The sequence below is a fragment of the Stenella coeruleoalba genome (genome assembly GCF_951394435.1).
Source record: "Stenella coeruleoalba genome assembly, chromosome: 2".
Lineage (NCBI taxonomy): Eukaryota > Metazoa > Chordata > Mammalia > Artiodactyla > Delphinidae > Stenella > Stenella coeruleoalba.
Genome location: NC_137147.1, coordinates 143758480 through 143777818, shown reverse-complemented (window position 1 = coordinate 143777818; position 19339 = coordinate 143758480). Strand labels below are relative to the sequence as shown.

At 42.7% G+C, this 19339-nt stretch overlaps 2 protein-coding genes across 2 annotated transcripts in view; both read left to right on the top strand.

The window, feature by feature from the left end:
* USP3 (ubiquitin specific peptidase 3) overlaps window positions 1-19339 on the top strand; it is a 213358-nt gene that overhangs the window by 94023 nt on the left and 99996 nt on the right. The gene's annotated exons all lie outside the window — the stretch shown is intronic.
* On the top strand, window positions 7369-7783 carry LOC307182232 (large ribosomal subunit protein eL33-like). The gene has a single exon (XM_079913461.1). It carries the CDS (start codon window positions 7423-7425, stop codon window positions 7753-7755), a length of 333 nt encoding a protein of 110 aa, XP_079769587.1. The 5' UTR covers window positions 7369-7422; the 3' UTR covers window positions 7756-7783.

Here is a 19339-nt window from a genome sequence, read left to right as displayed (position 1 = left end):
GAGATTCCTGAAATATAACCGTTACCTTCTCACCACCAACCAATCAGAAGAAAATCATGCACCCTGCAGCCCTCACCCCAAATATCACCTTTAAATACCCTTCCCTGAAAGCCATTGGGGAGTTTGGGTCTTTTGAGCATGAGCTGCCCATGCTCTTTGCTTGGTGCCTGCAGTAAACACTGTACTTTCCTTCACGACAACCTGGTGTCGGTAACTTGGCTTTGCTGTGTGAGGGGTGAGCGGACCCAAGTTCGGTTCTATAGCAGCACGGCCTGCTGCTATAGAACCAAACTTTTGCTGTGTGAGGGGTGAGACATGAATGAATTATTCCTCTCCCTGGTACAGCTCAGAGGTCTTATTACTGAACTGAACTTAGGTCAAGGCAAGGCATACAGGCAGCTCATGCTCAAAAGACCCGAACTTCCCGATAGCTTTCAGGGAAGGGTTTTAAAGGCAACATTTGGGGTGAGGGCTGCAGGGTGCATGACTTTCTTCTGATTGGTTGGTGGTGAGGTAGCAGGGCGACGCTTCAGGAATCTCAATCATCAGCCTTCTGGTTCCAACCAGTCTGGGGTCTACGTGCTTGTGTTCAGTGTGTAGTAGTTGCCATCCACTTGGGTTGGTGACTGGGGGGACGAGGGGTCTTGGTTCCTGCAGAACAACTCAAAGATAGGTATCAGATTGTTATGTATATCCCTTGTGGAAGAACTGAGACAAGGAACTAAGATAATAGTTTCATTGCTGAGCTATTATCATTACTTCTTCTTGTTTAACTGCTTTTCCTTTGTTTCTGCATCCCTTCTCTTCCCTAATTAGTCATTTGAGTCTGCTCTTTGGAACTCAGGGAAGGCCTAGGAAATTAAAGTCTTTTTCTCCAAACAATAAATGGGGGCATTAAGGGGTTTTTGTACCCAGGAGGGTCCCATAGGGTCCTACTTGATTTCAGTCCCCCTTTTCATTGATACTCCTCAATCCTGAGAGGACCAAATGTGGGACAAGAAAGGGAATAAGTTTTTGGATAGAGAGGTTAATCATAAACTCGACAGGGGGACTCAGTCTCAGTATGACGGGCAGAGAACTGGACTCCTCAATAATAAAACTCACATAGCCTCCGATTCCCTCTCATTCCATCTCTTGTCCTAGTTAAAATATCTGTGAATTAGGCTCCATTTCTGGAATTACGTCCCTAACACAGTTGTTCTGTGGGGAGCCGAGCTTCTGCAGGCTGAACACACCAGCCTTGCCCAGCATCTGGCACTTAACTGTTGAAAGGAATTAAATCTAATTAAATAGAATCAAACCAAAACAAACAGGTAGATGACGAACCAGCCTTTCAAATAAGAGCCACTGGCCCTTTAAATGCAGCTCAGTTGAAGCCACAGTGTCTAAGAGGAGGCAGGCACAGTGCTAGGGCCCCTTCGATAGTTCGATAGTTCGTGGGGTGGGGGTTCTCTTAGCTCATTGCTCTGTGAGTCCACTGTGGTTTCTCGTAGTCACTGCCTGTGGTGAATAACTGGCTTTGAATCAAGTCAAAAATGAGAGTCTCTGCTGAGAGCCGTGGTATGAGCTGGGCCTGGGTGTGAATCAGCATGAATAGAGGAGGGAGGCTGGGAGGGAGAGAGGAAGGTGGGCGCCCCCTAAGGTCAGTGAGGCAAACGCTGTAACTATCAGAAACATGAGAGCATTAATGATGTGAAATGAGCCGTGTAACTCATGGCCCAGCCCTCTCTGGATAGGTTCCTGTCCTGAAAGTAGCTGAGAATAGCCAAACCCAGAGAGGTGTAGATGAGCAATCTCAGGGTATGGCCTGACCCTGCACCTGGGGCTTGAAGGGCAGGGAAGGAGGAGAGTCAGCCACTGTGCTCCGTTATGCAGTTAGTCTTCATGACGAATCTGGGACATAGAAGTTATTCCCATTTTATAGAACGGGAAACTGAGGCCCAGAAGGGTGACGCACTATAATGGAAAGGGTATCACCTTGAGAGACAGACAGAATTGGGTTCTAGCATCCCAGGCACCATCCCCTACCACCTGCATGACTTTGGGTAACCCCTTACCCTCCCTGCCCCTCAAACTCCTCATCTGTGAATGGGAGATATTAGTGCCCACCTCACAGAGTTGTTGTGAGGATTAAACACAAAGAAAATGGTGCGCAGAAAACAAAACCCTGATACACAGGAGGGAGGGGTTTTTTGGTTTTTTCGTTTTTGTTTGTTTTGTTCTTTGCGGTATGCGGGCCTCTTACTGTTGTGGCCTCTCCCGTTGCGGAGCACAGGCTCCGGACGCGCAGGCTCAGCGGCCATGGCTCACGGGCCCAACTGCTCCGCGGCATGTGGGATCTTCCCGGACCGGGGCACGAACCCGTGTCCCCTGCATCGGCAGGTGGACTCTCAACCACTGCGCCACCAGGGAAGCCCTAGCCTGTATTTTGAGCATAACATTGGCCTCTATTTCTTGTTTTCAGTTTTAGCAAATATGTATGCATTTCTGAGCTATATATACTTTAATTTTGTTGTGTTTTGGGGTGCTTCTATATAAATAATATCAAATAAAATTTAATGTTTAGTGATTATGAGATATATCGTTTAAAGCTGGATATGCACCTACCCCGCAACTCATTCATTCCACTCCTAGGTCTACACCGTAGGGCAGTGGTTCTCAAACTTTTTGGTTTCAGGACTCTCTTATCCTCTTAAAAATTATTGGAGATCCCATACCAAAGAGCTTTTGTTTATGTGGGTTACATCTATTGATATTTACTATATTAGAAATTGACACATTTAAAAATATTTATTAACTAATTTTAAAATAAACCCAGTACATGTTTTTTTTTAATTGAAGTATAGTTGATTTACAATTTTGTGTTAAATTCCGCTGTACAGCAAAGTGATTCAGTTATACATATATATACATTTTTTAATAGTTTTTCATTATAGTTTACCATAGGATACTGAATATAGTTCTCTGTGCTATACAGTAGGACCTTGTTGTTTATGCATTCTATATATAATAGCTTACATTTGCTAGCCCCAACCTCTCCATCGCTCTCCCAACCCTCTCCCCCTTGGCAACCACAAGTCTGTTCTCTATGTCCATGAGTCTGTTGCTGTTTCGTAGATAGGCTCATTTGTGTCATTTTTTTAGATTCCACATATGAATGATATCATACGGTATTTGTCTTTCTCTTTCTGACTAACTTCACTTAGTGTGATAATCTCTAGTTGCATTCACGTTGCTGTAAATGGCATTATTTCATTCTTTTTTATGGCTGAGTAGTATTCCATTGTGTATCTTCTTTATCCATTCATCTGTTGATGGACATTTAGGCTGTTTCCACGTCTTGGCTCTTGTGAACAGTGCTACTATGAACATAGGGGTGCATGTATCTTTTTGGATTAGAGTTTTGTCTGGATATATGCGCAGGAGTGGGATTGCTGGATCACATGGTAATTCTATCTTTAGTTTTCTGAGGAACCGCCATACTGTTCTCCATAGTGGCTGCACCAACTTACATTCCCACCAACAGTGTAAGAGGGTTCCCTTTTCTCCACATCCTCTCCAGCATTTGTTATTTGCAGAGTTTTCAATGATGGCCATTCTGACGGGTGTGAGGTGGTACCTCATGGTAGTTTTGATTTGCATTTCTCTAATAATGTTAGCAATGTTGAGCATCTTTGCATGTGCCTATTGGCTGTTTGTATTTCTTCTTTGGAGAAAGGTCTATTTAGGTCTTTTGCCCATTTTTCGATTGAAACCCAGTACATGTTAACACAACATATTTTATGAAAAAGAAGTATATATACTTGAAAATTTAGGGAGATGAGCGGCATTGTTTACATTTTGCAAATCTCTTTACTGTCTGGCTTTAACAGAAGACAGCCTCATATAGATACATAATTGGAAATGGTGGGAGTATTTTAATGACCTTTTCTGATAATTAGGTACATATCATGCAGCCTCTGGAAAACTCCTCTGCCTATGCCTGACAGAATGAAAGTGAAAATTATTATGAAAATAGTTTTGACCTCACGGACCCCCTAAAAGGACTTCACGGACCCCTGTGGGTACTTGGATCACAGTTTGAGAACTGTTGCCTGAGCGAAACTTGCACATGTGTGCAAGGGATGTGCTAGGAGGGAGGGATGTGCTAGGTTGTTCACTGCAGCATTGCTTGTAATAGAAAAATCTGGAAACAACCCAAACATCATTCATCAGCAAGAGAATTAGTAAATGAATTACGGTTCATTCACACAATGGTGTATTTTACAGCAGTGAAAATAAGGCCTCTTTTCCTATCTTTGTACATAGGAAGTCTATGTATTAACAGAGTTCTTGCATTTTGACTGAGTAGCTCATTTGATTGGTGTAGACCAGAGTATAAATGAGGCCATGCACAAAATAGGTATGTAAGAAGTGGGCAAACAATGAACAAACCCAAAGACTGAATGAAGAGGCAAAGCCAGAGTCACCTACCTTCCTGTTGTGACTTTTGTCATGTTAAATTCTCAGGCTTGAAGCCTTTTTTCTGAAGCACTTGACTTCAGCCTAATGATTAAAAGCTAACTTCCTGTTTTAAAATGATGTGTATGTCATGGCAAAGTAGTTTGCAAACAGTGGGACTTAATAAACACAAGCTCACAGAGAATTCAGCAAGTTTATAAAAGACCTTCTTTTTGGAAGTTTGAGAGCACAGGGCTAATACAAGTACATTTTGTGTTTAAAACTGAGCCTTCTTGCTGGAATAAAAACATTTCAAAGCAAAATCTTCCCACACATCTGATCCCCAGTTAAAGGGAAAAAGGAACAATTGTGAGCTTTATAGAGGCCAAACAGGCCACTGAAACGATACTCATCAGCACAAAATCCTAAAGGTTGTAAGGAAGTAGACCCAGGATTCCTATGAATGGAATTGTTTCCCAAAGGGCTCCCCCCTCCACCACCACCATCCTATCCCCTCAACACACACACACACACACACGGGCTCTGTACAGTGTACTCTTTCAGATTAGAGGTGCAAGTGTTAGCCTTACAGTGGCCAGAGACGACCGAACTAAGAGGGGTTCATAAAGGATACACGTTGTATTTGTCTTTCAAACATACACTTATATTAGCAGTTATTAAAACAGGGACACCTCGTATATCCAGAGGTCCTTACCCAGCAAACTTACTGGTCTTTTTTTTTTTTTTTAATATTTATTTATTTTATTTTTGGCTGCGTTGGGTCTTAGTTCCAGCACGTGGGTTCTCTAGTTGTGGCACGTGGGCTCAGTAGTTGTGGTGTGGGCTTAGTTGCCCCATGGCACGTGGGATCTTAGTTCCCTGACCAGGGATCAAACCCGCATCTTCTGCACTGGAAGGTGGACTCTTAACCGCTGGACCACCTGGGAAGTCCCCCAAACTTACTGGTCTTGAACATAGGGGTTTTTTTCCCCCAAAAGATTTTCCCATTTTGTAGTATCCCTGTATTGCCCACCAGTTTTTTCCCTAGCTTAACTCCCAGGGAGCAGGCAGCCAGATATGGACCCACCAGACAGGAGACTGGAGATTTCTTCTCAGGTGAAACTTGCCCAAGGGAAATGGCTTAAGAGATTGACAGTTGAAGGTCACCTAAATAAACAGTGGGGTCTCTGCCTAGTTATCCTGCCTGAAGCCTTTTAATCAGTAATCCTCTTCTCTCTCTCTCACTCACACACACAGATTTTCCAATTAGCTTTTTCATGCTTCACTCTTAAATAAGGCTAATATTAAAATAATATTAAATAAGGCAAAATTCAAATAATTGAGGAAAAGTCTCTAAAAGATAGCAGCTAATACACAGAAAACAATGAACTCAAAGAAAATAGAGAAATACAGAAAAGAGGAGGAAAAAAGATATATTCTATGGTTAATCTTCAGGAAGAGAAAATAATGTATCCATGAAAAAAGAACAGGATGCTAAAAAAAAATTTGTAAAACAATAAAGAGTCCTTGGGATTAAAAATGTGACAGCTCAGTAAAAGAGTTAGAAGATAAAATTTAGGAAATCTCTCAGAAAGTAAATAAACAAGACCCCCCCATAACTTTTGGTTGAAATCTGGCATTTAAATGCACTTACTTTATCAATCAAAAATTATTTAGGAAGCCTTGGTTTAGGAGATCAATTTTTCAGTATTTCCTCCTCAGTCAACATCTCTGGCTTCTCAGACATGAAGAGACTCCACCCTCCCTTTCTTGTGTTTTGACTTCCAAGAGTTACTTACTTCAAGTGTAGAGGTATTTTTATGGATGAGTCCATAAAGTCAAATGCTGGTTTCTGGCTAATAAGTAAAGTATAACTGACTAAGAAATAGATAACCCAATAAAAAAGTCCAGAAACAGACCCAAGGATATATTTGAATGTAATACCTGATAAAATTAGCATTTCAAATCAAAGGAGAAAGGAAGGGCTATTCAATAAATGGTACTGAGACAATTGACTAAACACCATTTTCCATTTGGGACAGCCATTTAAATTATATTGCTACCTCACTCCTTACTCCAAAGTAAGTTCCAGATGAATAAAAAACTCAATATAAAACATGAAACCATAAAAGTATAGAAAGAAAATATAGGTGACTATGTTTATCATCTTAGAATGAGGAAGGCCTATCTAAGCATGTCATGAAATATAGAAACTGTAAAGGCAAATACTGATAAATTTGAGTACATAAAATTTTTAAATTTCTATAAAAGAATAAACATAGTTAAAAGGCAAAATAAACTAATAAAAATAATTTCAACATGTATGATAGATAATTGGTTAATTTCCTTAATGTACAAAATGTTCACACAAATGAATAAGAAAAAAAAAACCCACCCAAATGTATCAGTCAGGATCCAGTCAGAAAAACAGAAACCATGCTAGGTAATTCAAACAGGGAAAATTAATGCATCTGGTTACACGAATGTTGGAGGGTCAAAAGACAATTGGGTAATAGATTCAAAATTAATACCATAGAGGGCTCATAATGTTAATTTATAAAGAACACCTACAAGTCAAAAGGAAAAAGACCAACAACTTCACATAAAAATGGGCAAAGTATATGAAAAGAAAAGTCATAGTTAAGAAAATACAAATGGGGGACTTCCTTGGTAGTCCAGTGGTTAAGAATCTGCCTTCCAATGCAGGGGACTCGAGTTTGATCCCTGGTTGGGGAACGAAGATCCCACATGTGGCGAGGAAACTAAGCCTGCGTGCCATAACTACTGAGCCCATGTGCTCTGCAGCCCACGCGCCACACCTAAAGAGAAGCCCACACGCTGCAGTGAAAGATCCCGTGTGCCTCAACTAAGACCTGATGCAGCCAAATAAATTAATTAGGGAGGTGTGCGACGCTCCCGCAGCTGAACTTTGGGGGCAAATAAGTGGGGCCTGCTGGGAACAGGACTTCTAAAACGACAAATATGTCTGGAAGGCTGTGGTCCAAGGCCATTTTTGCTGGCTATAAGCGGGGTCTACGGAACCAGAGGGAGCACACAGCTCTCCTGAAAATTGAAGGTGTATATGCTCGAGATGAAACTGAATTCTGTCTAGGCAAGAGATGTGCTTATGTGTACAAAGCAAAGAACAACAGAGTAACTCCTGGTGGAAAACCTAACAAAACCAGAGTAATCCGGGGAAAGATAACTCATGCTCTTCGAAACAGTGGCATGGTTTATGCCAAATTCCGAAGCAACCTTCCTGCTAAGGGCATTGGATATGGAATCCATGTGATGCTGTACCCTTCAAGGATTTAAACTTACTGAAAAGTAAATAAATAAAAGTGTGGATTTGTTCCCTTGTATTTTTGTTTAATTAATTAAAAAGAAAATACAAATGGGTTTTAACACATGAAAAGATGCTCATTCAAAAGAAAATAAAAATTAAAACTATAATGAGATGATATTCTTCATTTATCATTTTGGAAAGATCAAAAGCCATTGAAAACAAGAAGTACCGACTCAGAACCATCCAAAATAATTGAAGTGGAAAAAGCAAGTTGCAGAATGGTGTGACAATTTGTGTCCCAAAAAAGGGAGAATAAGAATATATATTTACAATACATACAAGCACATATATAATAAACACTATATATGCACACAGTATATATATACACACACACATACATACATACAATAATAATCTCTGGAAGAGTAGAGAAGGAAAAGTGCTAACTTGTTTTTGTCTGCAGGAAGGGGACCTGGAGAAAGGGGAATATACTTTTTACAGAATACCCTTTATTTATTTGTATTGTGGTCAAATACATGTAACATAAAATGTACCATTTTAAATATTTTAGAGTGTACAATTCAGCAACATTTAGTACATTCACAATGTTGTGCAGCCATCGCCACTATCTAGTTACAGAACATTTTCATCACCCCAACACGAGACCCCATACTCATTAGCAGTCACTTCCCATTCGCCCTTTCCCCCAGACCCTGGCAAGCACTAACCTGCAGATAAGAAAATCTCTATGGATTTGCCTCTTCTGGATATTTCATATAAATGGAATAATATAATATGTGGCCTTTTGTGTCTGGCTTCTTTCAGGTAGCATAATGTTTCAAGGTCCATCCAAATAGTAGCATGTATCAGTACTTCATTCCTTTTTATGGCTGAATAATGTTCCACTGTATGAATATACCACATTTTGTTTATCTAGTGTCAGTTGATGACATTTGGGTTGTTTCCACTTTGTGGCTATTGAGAATAGCGCTGCTATGAACATTCATGTATAAGTTTTTATTTGAACACCTGTTTTCAGTTTGCGGAGGTATAGACCCAGGAGTGGAATTTCTGGGTCATGTGATAATTACTGAAAACTCTGTAGTGACTTTTTTTTTAAATTAATTAATTTATTTATATTTTGGCTGCATTGGGTCTTCATTGCTGCACGCATGCTTTCTCTAGTTGCAGCAAGCGGGGGCTACTCTTCATTGTGGTGCGCGGGCTTCTCATTGTGGTGGCTTCTCTTGTTGCAGAGCACGGGCTCTAGGCACGCAGGCTTCAGTAGTTGTGGCACGTAGGCTCAGTAGCTGTGGCTCATGGGCTCTGGAGTGCAGGCTTAGTAGTTGTGGCGCACGGGCTTAGTTGCTCCGCGGCATGTGGGATCTTCCCGGACCAGGGCTTGAACCACACTGGCAGGCAGATTCTTAACCACTGCGCCACCAGGGAAGTCCCTGTAGTGACTTTTGAATGTTGTACCACATGCATATATTACCTAATCAAAACTTGACTATTGTAATAAAAATAACTAAGTAGAGACAAATGTATTGTTTTATAATCACATTTCGGCAGCTCTGCAAAATCAGCATTGGATCAGTAAAGGGCCTCACAGTCCTAAAAGAAACTGAGGTGTAGAAAGTTAAAATATAATCTAATTTTTAAATATGACTCATAGAACCAGTAGGTCTTCAGGCTACAAATGTTCCCCATCATTAAATGTTTCAGCAGCATCGCCCTGGTGAGCGTGGGAAGGGCTGTGAGAATGTTTTCTAAATGCATTTAAAAAAAGGTAAAGCGGTAATTAAAGTTGGCTTCAACCCTGTGATTGCTGCCTGGACTCTCAGTGGGAGCCTTGGCTCCTGCAACACCACCGATGTCATCTAGGGGGCGATCCCCGGAGAGACTGGAGTTCCTGGCGTTGCTCTGCGCTGGTGACCGGGGTGTGTTCCTCCCGCAGAGCTTTCACAAAGACAAGGAGAGGGAACACTGTGACAAAGAACCAGCGCTGGAAGGACACTTGGAAAACATTTCTCAAGCCCTTTATTTTTAAACAAGGAGACTGAGACTCAGAATGGCCGCTGATAGTCACACAGACTTTAAACACCAAGTCTGGAAACTTCTGCTATGTTGCTTTGTAAAGTGCGGGGAGAGTGGGTTTCCAGGTCTGATAGAGCTAAGTTTGGATCCCTCCTCCTTCCCTCTCTCTACTCCCCGGTCCACCCAACTCCCACCACTTAACTTAAATGTGTGACCTAGGGCCAGTTAACTTTTCTGAGCCTGCTTCATTACCTGTATAATGGGGATAATATCATGAAGAAAGAAATGATGAAGGAAGGGAAAAATGATATCATGTATGTATAGGACCTTGTTTACACTTGGTGCCTATTGGTTCTCGATAAATATTTGTCATGTGAATGAACATGTCCCTCTTCTAGCCCTCTAGAGGCAGTGCTTCCGCTGCCCAGATAAATTTTTATTGATGACACTTTAGGCAGTATCCTTATGGGCTTTCTCACATCTAGAAAGCTGACCTTGGGAGGGAAAGGAAAGGAGAGTTTGGGGTGGTAGCGCCGCTCCTGTTGGGGGTGAAAAGCTCCTTCGTGAAGCCTGAGCAGTCCCAGTTACTGCCCTGCTCTGCTGCCAGCACTTAGACGCCTGCACATCTGTCAGCCAGAGGTCCCTAGAGCTCCCAGGTCCTGACAGACTCTGCTGGAAAAGTGGGGTCCCTAGTGAGGGCAACAGAGTCAAATCCCCCTCGGCCCAGTTTCTGCCTCCCCTTCCCCAGTGCTCAGACAAAAGACCCAATTTGGCTATTTCAAGTAATACTAATCAAAATGTTTTATGGGAGCTGTTGTTTATGCCTGGCTATAAATGATCATGCATATCAGCAAACACATCAGAATAATGTGGTGATAAATTATAGTTGTTTGCATTATAAAATTCAGGTCATGTTTTCTCAGTCTTCGTAATTTATATGGTACAAACAATTTTTTTCAATTAGGTAATATGTTGTAATGTAAGTCTCACAGTTTGGGTCAGGGGGAGGGAACGGGGGGATGGGCTAAAATATATTTTTTCATTATAAAAAATGTTGCTGCAATATACAAAATGGGAGAAATAGAGAAAAGAAAGTCTCCCATAATTCCATCATTCAACCACTGTTAGTGTTTTTCAGTAGATTTTTAAAAGATTTTTTAAATGCACTTTTTACAGAGTTGTAACCAGGCTAACATTTCTTTCCTTTGGCAGTGAAAGTGCAGAGTCCTAACCACTGGACCGCCAGGGAATTCCCCAGGCTAACATTTCTCATTAGAAAACTTTGGCTTCCTCAGTGCCTCACAATGATATTCATTCATTCATTCATCAAACATTTCCTAAATGCCTACTATGTGCCCAGCACTGGGGTGCAAAGATGAATTAGACAGGGTCCTTGCTAGGATATTGTTCCTTCTCCTGTCACAGCTTTTTCAGTTTGTTTATGTATCTGCTAAATGGTGCTGTTCATTGGGGGGAAGCCCTCAAAAGAAGAGGACACTGATGTATTAAAGGCAGGGTAGGGGAGTGTGTCTGGTGAGGGCAAGGAACAGCAAAGAGCCTGGCATAGCCAGAAAAATAGGAAGTGCTCAGTGAGTACTTGCTGAGTGAATGAATTATCCCAGCATGCAGTGCAAACACTTTGGTTTAGTGCTTAGAGTGCCAAAGTAGCTCTCAAATTGTATCTCTCTCTGCCTCCTTTCTTTCAGGTTTTCAAAAATGTTATCTGTGCAGATGTTATCCTCTTGAAATCTCTGGCCAACCTTTTAAGATCTCATTCCTCCCACTATCCTCCTCTAACCTCACTTTCCATTTAACTGAGAATTTGTCCATGACTTTGAGTTTTCCTCTTCTGGGTCACTTGCTTGGGTCTCTGTATCCTTCTTGGTCTAACGTGCCCAGTGCATAGAACTATAACTGGTTAAATTAAGTGATCAGTTAAATATTTCTTAAATGAGTCAATGCATTTACCCTTGTGAGTTTCATCAATCCTTTTGACATCCCCCTTTCTTTAGGCTTAATTTACTTGTGCTTTTTTTAAATTAATTTTTATTTGAGTATAGTTGCTTTATGATGTGTTAGTTTCTTCTGTACAGCAAAGTGAATCAGTTATACATATAGATATATCCCCTCTTTTTTGGATTTCCTTCCCATTTAGATCACCACAGAGAATTGAGTAGAATTTCCTGTGCTATACAGTAAGTTCTCATTAGTTACCTATTTCATACATAGTAGTGTATGTATGTCAATCCCAATTTCGCAGTTCATCCCCACCCCCCCTTCCCCTCTTGGCATCCATAAGTTTGTTCTCTACATCTGTGTCTCTATTGCTGCTTTGCAAATAAGTTCATCTGTACCATTTTTCTAGGTTCATCTGTACCATTTTTCTAGAATCCCCATATAAGCGATATTATACGATATTTGTTTTTCTCTTGCTGACTTACTTCACTCTGTATGACAGTCTATAGGTCTATCATGTCTCTACAAATGACCCAATTTTGTTCCTTTTTATGGCTGAGTAATATTCCATTGTATATATGTATCACATCTTTTTTTTTTTTACCATCGTTATTGGAGTATAATTGCTTTACTATGGTGTGTTAGTTTCTGCTTTATAACAAAGTGAATCAACTCTACATATACATATATCCCCATATCTCTTCCCTCTTGCATCTCTCTCCCTCCCACCCTCCTTATCCCAACCCTCTAGGTGGTCACAAAGCACCGAGCTGATCTCCCTGTGCTATGCGGCTGCTTCCCACTAGCTATCTATTTTACATTTGGTAGTGTATATAAGTCCATGCCACTCTCTCACTTTGTTCCAGCTTACCCTTCCCCCTCCCCATGTCCTCAAGTCCATTCTCTAGTAGGTCTGCCTCTTTATTCCTGTCCTGCCCCTAGGTTCTTCATGACCATTTTATTTTTTTAGATTCCATATATATGTGTTAGCATACGGTATTTTTCTCTTTCTGACTTACTTCACTCCGTATGACAGACTCTAGGTTCATCCACCTCACTGCAAATAACTCAATTTCATTTCTTTTTATGGCTGAGTAATAATCCATTGTATATATGTGCCACATCTTCTTTATCCATTCATCTGTCAATGGACAGATGCTTCCATGTCCTGGCTATTGTAAATAGTGCAGCAATAAACATTGTGGTACATGACTCTTTTTGAATTATGGTTTTCTCAGGGTATATGCCCAGGAGTGGGATTGCTGTGTCATATGGTAGCTCTATTTTTAGTTTTTTAAGGAACCTCCATACTGTTCTCCATAGTGGCTGTATCAATTTACATTCCCACCAACAGTTCAAGAGGGTTCCCTTTTCTCCACACCCTATCCAGCATTTGTTGTTTGTAGATTTTCTGATGATGCCCATTCTAACTGGTGTGAGGTGATACCTCATTGTAGTTTTGATTTGCATTTCTCTAATAATTAGTGATGTTGAGCAGCTTTTCATGTGCCTCTTGGCCATCTGTATGTCTTCTTTGGAGAAATGTCTATTTAGATCATCTGCTCATTTTTTGATTGGGTTGTTTGGTTTTTTGATATCGAGCTGCATGAGCTGTTTGTAAATTTTGGAGATTAATCCCTTGTCAGTTGCTCATCTGCAAATAATTTCTCTGATTCTGAGGGTTGTCTTTTTGTTTTGTTTATGGTTTCCTTTGCTGTGCAAAAGCTTTGACGTTTAATTAGGTCCCATTTGTTTATTTTTGTTTTTATTTTCATTGCTCTAGGAGGTGGGTCAAAAAAGATCTTGCTGCGATTTATGTCTAAGAATGTTCTGCCTACGTTTTCCTCTAAGAGTTTTATAGTGTCCAGCCTCACATTTAGGTCTTTAATCCATTTTGAGTTTATTTTTGTGTATGGTGTTAGGGAGCGTTCTGATTTCATTCTTTTACATGTAGCTGTCCAGTTTTGCCAGCACCACTTATTGAAGAGACTGTCTTTTCTCCATTGTATATTCTTGCCTCCTTTGTCATAGATTAGGTGACCATAGGTCTGTGGGTTTATCTCTGAGCTTTCTATCCTGTTCCATTGATCTACTTGTGCTTATTTAGGACTCACGTGAGTTACTGTCCGTTTTTCACTCAGTCTGTTCCTTTCCCCGGGAGAGGGGCCACGTGCTACCTCCCAGGGGTGTGTCCTTGCATACCAGCCTCTTTTGGACTTAAAGAGGATGGAGATCTTTTAGGGAAGGGAAGAGAGAGTGCCTGCCTGCCTGCCACCCAGCACTCAAAAGAGCAGGCCGATCAAGTCCAAACTCTCATGCCTTGTATCTTCCCCAACTCCAGCCCAAGAGTCTATCAGAATGTGAATCTAGAAACCATTTACACGAGCTCCCCGTGGGAACAAGAAGCTACAAGAAGGCAGGCAAGGAGTAAGGGCTCTAATTTAAGGTTAGAACACGTAAGATTCACATGTTCTAGTCAAATCCATATTTATAAAAATAAATCCAGATTTATCATTTTCAACCATGTGATGATGCCTGTTTCACACCACACCAAAACATCTTTATGGGGCTATCATAGAGAAACAGGATAGGAACCCTGGGCTGGGGACGAGGAGACCTGGTTCTCTTCCTGGTTTGGCTTCTTTTTTATTAATTTTAATTTATTTTTTCAGCTTTATTAAGGTATAATTGACAAACATATAAAACATATAAAGTGTCCATGGTGGTGATTTGATATGCGTATACATTGTGAACTGGTTTGGCCTCTGTAGGTGTCAGTTTCCTCATCGGTAATAGGGTGACTGGACTACGTGACCTCCAAAAGTCATTCAAGTGCCAAGATCCTAACCCAGGATCCTGTCTCCAAGGGAAAGATCTTCCCACCACGACAACTGTGCAAACTAGTATCACCCTCACCCACAGACACACAACACTGTCCTATCACAGGGAACTCAGTTTTGGACAGGCTGCTGGTGCACAGAAGGAAGTAGGAGGTCAGCGTATTCAAGGGAACTCAGCCCTGAGAAGAGCTTATGGCCCTGCCCAAAGTCTCAGGAGGCTGAAATGTATCAAAACTCCCATTTAATAATGTGCACTGAGAACCACAGGTGCCACGTGAAGGACATTGCTGTTCCCATCCCACCCTTCTCCACCCCACTCTAAATCCTGTCCCCTTCACCCATTTCCAGGATGGCTGCCCCTGGAAACCAAGGTACAATCCAAAGGCTGTTTGGCAAGTGTGAGTGTCTCTGTGACAGGCGGGGCTCCCTGGTCCTCTAGAGTTCTGCCCTCCTAGGCCCCTGTCCCCCCCCCACCCTCAGTGCCAGAGACACAGTGGCCAAGTTCCTTTGCAAATGCCCTTTCTCCATGCTCCTGGCTGCTTTTCCTATTTCTGATTACTCAGGTTCCCATTAAATGTGGGGATGGCTTTGGGGAAATTCTCTAGTAGATGCTAATTTAGCATAAATGAGATTGGAGGAGCTGATTTCCTGGGAAGTGTCTGACTTTATTAGTTGGGAAGGGTGTAGCCCACCTCCTACAGGGCCTGGGGCTGCCCCCTTTTGCCAACCCTCCCCCCCTACTCTTTCCTCAGAATCCTTTCAGTCTTCGCCAACCCCTCTGACCTCCTTGCAACCAGGCCCAGGTTGCAAGGAGGTCATTTTTGTCTCCCAGTGGGAATATTCTAGTAGGCTTCTCCCCAGATATCCACTCTAGGGCGTCCAAGGCAAAAGAGCGAGCTTCAAAAATGTATATAGGGTAAAGTTGGTGACCCATGTTTACAGGAACCTGCTTTATGAATGGCAAGAGTTACACGTTCTACACATATTATCTCAACCATTCTTTACCACTCTATGGGGTAGGCACTATTGTAACCCCCGTTTTACAGGTTTGGGACCTAAGCGGTTCAGAGAGAGTACATCGCTTATCCAAGATCACACAGTTATTAAGAGGTGGAGGGGCGCTCAAACTCAGTTCTGTCCATTGCCAAAACCAAGTCTCTGTCCATCAAGTCACTGTCTTCAAAGGCCAAACATTTGTTGAGAACCTACTATGTGTAAAACCCTGGGGCCAGTACTGTGATAAATATCCAGATGAATGAGGATGGGCAGCTCTTGCATTCCAGGGAGACAGTTTCTAACTGGGCGGTAGTATAAATGTAAGGAATTCTGTTCCAAAGCAGATTGCAATAAGTGCTGTCTCTAAGGACAAGCAGAGTCCCATGGGAACGTGAATAAAGGAGGGAGATTAATCCATGCTGTGTGTTTGTGAGAGAGGGAGAGAGAGAGAGAGGAGGAGGAAAGAGGAGAGGAAGAGGAGAAGGAGGGAGTGGGAAAGAGAGAGAAAATATGAATGAGGTGGGTGCTGGGCAGAATTTTTCTAAACATGGGCTTGGTGTTGCGCCCTCGGTGGGTTGGAGGGCTTCCACAGGCTGGAGTGAAAGAGGCCGAACAAAGAGCTTGAGCAAGAAGCCAGGGCGAGAGCACTGAGAATCTGCTCAGCAGTCAGGCCCGTGTGGTAGGTGGAGAAGCAAGGCTGGCAGGTCAGTCAGGACCAAATTAGGGGAAACTTGATGCCATGGAAGGGTCTAGGCTTGCTTCTGGGAGCAGTGGGCAGCTGCTGACAGCTTCTAATAGAGCACAGGCAGGAAGTGATGATGCAAGTTTGCAGTGAGATCTGGCAGTGAGAGGTGGGGATGTGGCCTTTGCGTGGTTCCTCCCTTCTTTGGCCAACACCCACTGCCAGGCTGGCCACTCACGAAGAGAACTGGTTCCAGCCGTGCAAGCTCCCAGTCTTAGCACAGGCTGAGCGCAAGGCCCCTTCAAGGCCTATGGGAGGGGTTCAAAGAAGGGAGTGTCCTGATGTTGTTTTTGGCTGTCGGGGAAGGTGTGGTCCAGTAGGAAACATTGAGGGTCCTGGGGTAGGAGATGGCGGGTATGGGCAGGGGAAATGGAAAGGAAATGTATTCTGAGACATGGTGAAGTCTTTTCAACTCAGCCAAAGCAGAATAAGTGCCCTCGCCCCTTACAAATTCAGGCTAATTTCTGACTTTGAAAATCTTTTTTAAGGAAGTACAGATGAATTTGTCTTTCAAGTGCTGTAAAAACTCAATGAAATCCAGAAACCAGTTGCCAGGCCATTCAATTCACCAGAATTATTTTTTTGATTCAGTTATAAGAAAAAGTGGTAAATGACTATAGCCAAGTTAATATCAGCACGTTGGGCTTCCCTGGTGGCGCAGTGGTTAAGAATCTGCCTGCCAGTGAAGGGGACACGGGTTCGAGCCCTGGTCCGGGAAGATCCCACATGCCGCAGAGCAACTAAGCCCGTGCGCCACAACTAGTGAGCCTGCACTCTAGAGCCCGCGAGCCACAGTTACTGAAACCCACATGCCACAACTACTGAAGCCCATGTGCCTAGAGCCCGTGCTCCGCAACAAGAGAAGCCACCGCAATGAGAGGCACGTGCGCTGTGACGAAGAGTAGCCCCCGCTCGCTGCAACTAGAGAAAGCCTGCTTGCATGGCAACAAAGACCCAGTGCAGCCAAAAATAAATAAATTAATTAATTAAAAGAAAAAGAAATCAGGATGCAGTAATAAGCAAAATGGGAAAATAATTTGAAAAAGAATAAATACCTGTGTATGTATAACTGAATCACTATGCTGTACACCTGACACTAACACAACATTGTAAATCAACTATACTCCAATATAAAATAAAAGATTAAAAAAAAATCAGGATGCATTTTCTACAAGATTAACGAAGAGTAGCCCGTGCTTGCCGCAACTAGAAAAAGCCCGGGAGCAGCAATGAAGACCCAGTGCAGCCAAAAATTAAAAAAAAAAGCAGCTAGTTTAGCTCACAACTCAAAAAAGTGCTTTAAAAACAAAAATCAGGATGTCAACCATAAAACTACCCACTGTGGATGACCACAGGCAGAATCAGCGGTGCACGTAGAAGGTGACAGTCTAGGACCCATTCGAGGGGTATGGGGGAGGCAAGCCTGCCTCTGTAGCCATCTTTCTCCAGGAGAACCAGCTCATGCATCCTGCACACAGGAAGGGCCGAACGAGAAGCATGAAAAAATCCTTTTGCAGCTTCGCTTTGCACAGACTCTGGCAAGCGAGGAGCGCTCTGATGTCAAGAGCTGCCCAGAGGACTCTGTGTTGCTGGACAAATGTGTCACCTCTCTAGCACCAGTTTCCTCCTCTCTGAAACTTCTGGCCCTTCCAGTTCTCTCATCATTCTTCCCTAAGGGCTCTCAGGGTAATCTTCCACGAAGCCTTGCTGATTCTGAGCTCCATTTCCAGCCTGAAAGCACCAGCCTCTCCACAGGTAGCTGAGAAAGGCCACAAGGGCTCTAAAGCCCTTTCCTTACTTTTCCACTATTGTTCTTCAGATGGTAATAATGTGGAATACCTTTTTTCTCCTGCTGCTGCCAATTTATAACTGGGTCAACCACAGCAGAGCTTTCTAGATGATGGAATTATAAAATATGCTTATAACCTTTGGTGTGATTACATAAATGCATAAATTATGGGTGTTGGCAACTTCAGAAAATGGTTCTGATCATGACATGTGGATCCCTGTTCTCCCTTTCCAAACATTAAGTATTTGGCTAAGGGAGACAGAGCAGGGGAATCTCCATTTTGGAAGCAGCTAATATTATTCCTATTTCATAGACACAGGCTCCAGAGAGGTCAGGCTGCTGGCCAAAGGTCATACAGCAGGCCAGTGGCAGAAGCAGGACACCAGCCTGATTGGACCCAAAGCCTTGCTTCTTTACAGTGCATCAGACACCTCATGGAAGGGTCTGGGTCTATGAAAATCTATGTTCTGGTTGGGTGAGAAATTCATTTTCTGGTTAGCTGGATATTCCTGATAGCTGAATTGTCAGGTTAGGTTAGGTTAGGAGGAGTGGGGGAAGGCAGAGATGGAGGTTCTCTAAAGCCTAGGATTCTTTTCCCCACCAAAATCCTACTTCTTAAAGTGTATGAGGCTCTCCCTCTCAGTGGTTTGCAAGCTCCTCATGGACACAGTCTCAGAGGTCTGGTCATGATTATGGTGTGGGGCAGTCACCTCTGCATTCAAATCTCTCCTATTTGGTTCTTCTTCTTTTTTTAAAAAATATTTATTTATTTATTTGGCTGCACTGGGTCTTAGTTGCGGCCAGCGGGATCTTCGTTGCAGCCTGTGGCTCTTAGTTGTGGCATGCAGGATCTAGTTCCCCAACCAGGGATCAAACCCGGCCCGCTGCACTGGGAGCATGGAGTCTTAACCACTGGACCACCAGGGAAGTCCCTCTCCTATCTGGTTCCACCTAGGTGTGTGCTGTGGTTTTCATTTGCATTTCCCAGATGACTATTGTTAGTGGTACCCTTTTTTCCTCTGTCTTATCTCTCATCTTTCTGCGTCTTTGCACCCTTATCCTCTCTCCCAGGACCTGGCAAAATGCAACCCTGAAAGAGTCCCGAGTCCTGGGAACCCAGATTTCTCTATGATGGCAGTTCTCTGCTCCAGAGCGTCAGCTGCCCTTTAATGTCTTTCTGCCCTCCTTGCCAGCCTCACCTCTCAGCTTTCTACCTCCTTGCACATGACTCTCCAGCCAGACTGGCAGTCTCA

What these genes read in the sequence shown, in the direction of transcription:
- LOC307182232 (XM_079913461.1), top strand. Translation starts at nt 7,423, where the DNA reads ATGTCTGGAAGGCTGTGGTCCAAGGCCATTTTTGCTGGCTATAAGCGG.